We start from the raw sequence: 5,722 nt of genomic DNA on the forward strand, positions 1-5,722 counted from the left end.
AAAAGATTGTTTCATCTGATACACGTGTTCAAGATACACAGCCTCTAATACATGTCATAAGGACAAATTTCTTTAATGATATCAATAATCATGCTTGATAACTATGAGATACAACAATGAAGAACCTATGAACTGTCAAAAAACGGTATTTACAAGAGATTAGGCTGATACTGTGAAATAGCAGAGGAACATATGACTCACCGAATTCAGAATGTCAAATACCCTGGACTCCCTCATTGCTTCTGTTGCATTTTGCATTAGTGCCTGCCCCAAAAGCACATAGATCATAAAACAAAAACGGCATATATAGCGGATCATAGAAAAAAAAAATAAAACAGAAAAATTGCATTTCTTTCTACCATACACTATTATACTGATATTGCTTAAGAGAAATACAATTAATTAGACTGACCATCCGAAAGTTTTGAAGGGATACGTGACCATCTTTATTTGGGTCTAACAGCTTGAACTGCAACCTCAGATAGAACAGCTCATCCTCTGTTACAGCTTTGGATAGTGCCTGAAAAAGAGGTACAGAAGTATGAAAAATTTTAAAACAAATTTACAAAAATTGACTAAATTATCAAACTAAGAGGGAGCAACATACATATATAGATACATATAAATGCATATATACAAGTACCTAAAAAATAAATGCTGCGAAAAGATCAAGCAATGAGGTTAAATACATTAAATTACATGATATTAACAGGATAATTATAAAGAGAAACTAGGTCGTGTATATGCAAAAAATGCATAATAGGAGACATAGTGACATGTTTCACCATAAAATTATTTTACCATAGTATGTTAAATACCCCCCCTAATCAGTTCATAACAGGAGTCTGAAAGAGCAACGGTAGATATGTAAAAGAACTTCTTTTCCGATGCATTTATAACAAGTATACAAACAAGCAAAGCAATAACAAAGCTGCCAAATTTCTAGTGCTTGTAAACATCTCCCCTCAAGCAAAGTAATGACAAAGCCACCAAATTTTTAGTGCTTGTAAACATCTACCCTCAATGCAGCTCGTTTGAGAGGTGTGGCACGAAGATATGACTTGATTAACTTGTATATCAGTATGTCCAGAGGAAGTTGCCAACATTTATCTCGCAACCAAGGGTGTGCTGCAACCAGAGAAGCAAATATTAGCTTTCAGAAATTGACTATAGCTGTAAGCATCAACAAACTAGCCCCCAGTCAGATCTCTAGGAATTAGAACTTTGGAAGCTACAAATACAATGAAGAATCGTAGAACTATATACAGAAAGACGTACAAACTCTTCAATAGTGTGTTTAGCAAGGACTGGCAACTTACTCAAAGCTTGTGCAGCTGATATTCTTTTTCTATAATCCTTATTCAAAAGCCTTTTAACAAAATCTTTAGATTCTGAAGACGCATCTGGCCAAGGCGAATCATCAAAGTTGGGATCAGCTGTCAGAACAGCATGAAAAATTCCTGATTCTGTCCGTGCCCAGAAAGGTCTACTACCACACAACAAGATATAGGTTATAACACCAATACTCCAAATATCTGCCTCCATACTGTATGATCTATGTAGGACCTCAGGGGCAACATAGTATGCACTTCCAACAATATCATTAAGTCTTTCATCTGCACAATCAAAAAGAGAAGAATATATGAATGCCAAGCACAATATGATAACACAAGTCAAATAAAATATTGTGACAAAAAGGATGTCTAAAATAAAAAGAGTCAAGTTCTTCGGAAAAAACATGAACTACAAGTATCAGGTCAGTTAAGGCCATACGATAGTCAAATATTAGAATAAAACAACCAGGTCAATTAGCAAGTCATTCATCATCCTTCACTCCGTCCATCTCCATTTAAGATCATCTTTCAGCCTATTATTGTATTTATTCCCCTCAAAGAAATTCAACAGATGCTCCTGGAATAACCTTTTTCTGATGTATTTATTCATGTTGAGATTTGACCTCTTTTTGTCCATGATGGCACGATGGTTAAACTGGGACCTGCAATTTAAATTCTACTGTTCTCTTAAATGTCCTAAAAGACTGTTATTTGTGTTATGGATTTTCCTTCCTTCCATGTAATCTTGGAAGGGATATAGCACATAGTGAAGTAATGAATAACACTAAAGCAACAATAGGTCCATGTAGCTAGCTAATGCGCACCTGGTTTATTAAAATCAGAAAGACCAAAATCAATCAACTTCATGGGATCATTCCAATCTTTAGTGGTGAAAAGAAAATTCTGCTATAAAGTACAAGAGAATTAGGGTCAGTAGCACTGAAGAACATGCTGGAATGAGAAAGTGACAAAAAACTAGAATCAATCCTGCAGGAAATGACTAGTGTGTTGTAATGACAAATAAGTTTACAAGATCGACCTCTGGCTTTAGATCACGATGCACAACACCTTGAAGATGACAAAAGGCAACTACACTCAGTATTTGAACAACAATTTCCTTTGCATCCTCCTCTGTGTACCTTCCACCTCTTGAGAACCGACACACAAAAAATCATGTGTCAATAAAAGAAATTCGAAGTTCTTGTTAATGACTTTGATCAATAAAATGTATATATTTACCTGCGTAGAATTCTATCTAATAATTCTCCACCTTCACATAATCTGGGGAACACAGGAGAAGAGAGAGTAAGGATTGCAATAAAACAGAACCATGTACAAATCATCATCATCGAGAAGTCTTTTCTTTTTTAAATTACAAAAAAGAGGATTATCATCTATCAATAAGTTATATAAAGTTAGACACAAAATGCATTATGGCCAGTTATTTAAAGGAAAAGTATAAACCAATTGTAGTTTAGGTACTGATATTTGGAGATATATCACTACAATCAAAATAAAAAATGAAAATATAATAAAGAAGACATACTCCATTACTATGTAGACATTAAGTGCATCCTCACATGCATCATAAAATTTGACAAGATTCTTATGCCCAGACAAAGCTTTCAAGATTTTGACCTCCCTACGAACATCTTCAATCGATATTGGTGTTGTCATCTGTCAAAAAAAAAAAAACATCAGTAGACTAACCGCATGCTAATACTAAATAGAAGGATGCAGGGTGTGTGTGTGTGCGTGTGTGATCTTCTTATTATGGCAAGTGCAAATTTCAAATAAACATAGACTTGAAGTAGTCAATACTTGTATCGATCAATTTATGGATGGAAAGCAAGGCCTGTAGTTCTGAAGGAATTATGTCCATATTGAAGAGAAAAAGCATACTCTATGTTGATGCAGAAGATCCTTTAGTTTTTATTTCTGCTAGCTTTGACCATACTTTCGTTCATTAGATGAGGAAGCCAGTCAAACTTGGATGACAAACAGACATCCATTATTTAAATACAAAAAAGTAATATAGTAACAAGTATTTAAACACAAAAAAGCTCCTTTAGTTTTTATTTCTCCTAGCTTTGACCATACTTTCGTTCATTAGATGTGGAAGTAAGTCAGTCAAACTTGGATAACAAAAAGACATCCATTATTTAAACACAAAAAAGTTATACAGCAACAAGTAATCCACCAATTTAGTGTTAGTAAAATTGAAGCACAAAAGATGTAACGAACTGCCTGATGGCACTATCCTTGGAAAATAAAAAAAAAGTGAAATATCTCTCTTTCATAAAATAGTAAACCTCCCACTCCATTTTCCCAATCCTTCAAAAAAATGTAAACCATAAGACCGGCAATTATGGGTTAGCTTTCAGAGGATTATGCAATATTGGTATTACACAAGAAATATAATAAAAGCAATGTCAATAATTTGTCTGCATCAGTTAATATTGAAAATCTCATCTGTGAAAATGCTTAAAACCATATAAGCATGCAATGCCATAAAAAGAAAGCATATTAGTGCCATTTCATATTTAATGAGTCAATAGCAACAGAATGACTCTTCACGTTATTATATCTTCCCTAATAATTATGAGAAAACCAGAGCATCTTAGACTCTCAATAGCTCAATGGCATTTTGTTTCTTGATGATTATCACTAAGCACATAACATTTAGGACACGCAATCAGCGGCGACTCTTTTGCATTCCCAAACCAGAAAGAGAAACTAAGGTCAAGACGGAGCAAAGAACCAGTCAGAAGAACAAGAACATAAAGATGAGAGTTAAAGCACCAAGTCTAATCAACAAGTTATTTTGACTCAGAATTTATCCCGTGGCACTAAGTATATCTTGATTCTCGAATATAATTTCTTAAGCTGGAAGAGGGAGAAAATTTAGAGCCCAAAAAGGAACATTTTGGACATACCACCGCACCTTAGCTTTCGAGATTATCTTGACTGCAACACGCTGGCCCTCGATATCCCCTTTCTTGGCCGTGGCGAAGCACGTGTGCCCAAAATGTCCCCTCCCGACCACCTTCCCCAGCTCATACTTCGCCCCGAGGTTCTTGCCATACCCGAAGTTCTTATCCAGAGACCTCTCCACCTCCTCAGTCCCGTCCTCGGGGATCGGACCCTCCTTTGGCTTCGGCAGGCCCTGGCGCTCCGCGAGGGAGGCTTTTATAGGCTTTGCCGGGGACGGCGGCGGGAAGGGCCGGCGGAAGAATCGCCGCGGAGTGGACCTAGCAGGAGAGGGGGAGACCCCGGTGGGGAGGGGGCTGGCGGAGTCTTGCGGGTACGGGCTGAGCCACGCGATGGCGTCGGTGCCGGTCGAAGAGAAGCTGACGGGCGTGGCCGGGCGGCTCCTGCTCTTGCGGTGTGGGGTCGCGGGTGCCCCGCGAGCCCCGGTTCCACCGTTGTACTCGCGGTGACGACCGTCCTCGGCGAAGGACATGTTTTTGCCATGGCACAGCCCCATGGCTCTCGCCCGCTACCGCCGCCGCTCCTCTTCCCCTAATCTCTCCAACTACTATCTCGCTATGGACTCGAGGGTTTGGATGGCGAGAGAGTGAGGACGAAGAGGCAGGCAATCGAGCGAGAACGAGGAGGAGGAGGAGTAGGACGACGACGAGGGGGAAGTTGGTATCATCAGATGGAGTAGACTCGCAACTTCTATTCTTCGAGGGGGGTGATTTGTATCCGATTGTCCTGAGGCCGTTTCCTGGATCTCCTATCACATCAAAAGCAGGAAACACCATATTAATCGGTAAAAGATCCAACAACTGGGCCGTTATTCGACGTACTGTACACGTGGCAAATGACATACGGACGAGTCACACGTGCGGTGAAACGAGGGCGAGCGGGGGATGGAGTCCATGGTCTCCGTTTGGGCGTGCCCAGTCCCGCTATCCGAAGGCGGCGTGTCGCTGTATGAGTTCATTGTAGCGATAAAATAAATAGATAAATACATAAATAAATAAAAAGTTTATTATACACTTTATCGAACAATTTCACATCGATAAAATTATATTTTTATCGAGCTATTTACGTGGCTGAACTGTAGAGGAGAAAGAAAACTAAATTTTCACACGTCTCATGGAAAAGATGAAATATTTAGGGTGAATTTTTTGCCTATATCCCAAAATATCTGATAAACCGAAAGACGTCCGATTTTTGTATTGGACTAATCCATATGATAAATTGATCCATGAGGTGAACAGCTACAATGTTTCTTATTAGGGTTACAATATTTTTTGGTACATCAAAAAAATATTAAGAGCCTATATATAAAAAAAAATGCTATATTTAACTGAAAAATTAAAATGCAATATAAAGTAACAAAAGCATGTAAAAAAAACTTTGTTCGATATTTTTCTTAC

The 5,722-nt window shown here is 38.3% G+C and overlaps 1 protein-coding gene across 2 annotated transcripts in view; it reads right to left on the reverse strand.

The window, feature by feature from the left end:
* The window catches only part of LOC135623613 (CDPK-related kinase 3-like), a 6,102-nt gene extending 1,098 nt beyond the window's left edge, over window positions 1-5,004 (reverse strand). Inside the window, exons 1-9 of one of the 2 annotated variants that reach the window (XM_065126779.1) lie at window positions 4,279-5,004; window positions 2,881-3,011; window positions 2,574-2,615; window positions 2,374-2,482; window positions 2,159-2,237; window positions 1,320-1,616; window positions 1,019-1,128; window positions 413-520; window positions 202-264 (exon numbers count right to left, since the gene is read on the reverse strand). In XM_065126779.1, coding sequence (XP_064982851.1) covers window positions 202-264; window positions 413-520; window positions 1,019-1,128; window positions 1,320-1,616; window positions 2,159-2,237; window positions 2,374-2,482; window positions 2,574-2,615; window positions 2,881-3,011; window positions 4,279-4,821 — 1,482 coding nt within the window. In that variant the 5' untranslated portion in view covers window positions 4,822-5,004. Of the gene's footprint in view, window positions 1-201; window positions 265-412; window positions 521-1,018; window positions 1,129-1,319; window positions 1,617-2,158; window positions 2,241-2,373; window positions 2,483-2,573; window positions 2,616-2,880; window positions 3,012-4,278 lie in introns of both variants that reach the window. The other variant, XM_065126771.1, reaches the window with a different exon arrangement.
* Window positions 5,005-5,722: the final 718 nt, after the last annotated feature.

This window comes from Musa acuminata, chromosome BXJ1-3 (genome assembly GCF_036884655.1).
Source record: "Musa acuminata AAA Group cultivar baxijiao chromosome BXJ1-3, Cavendish_Baxijiao_AAA, whole genome shotgun sequence".
In the NCBI taxonomy this organism is placed as follows: domain Eukaryota; kingdom Viridiplantae; phylum Streptophyta; class Magnoliopsida; order Zingiberales; family Musaceae; genus Musa; species Musa acuminata.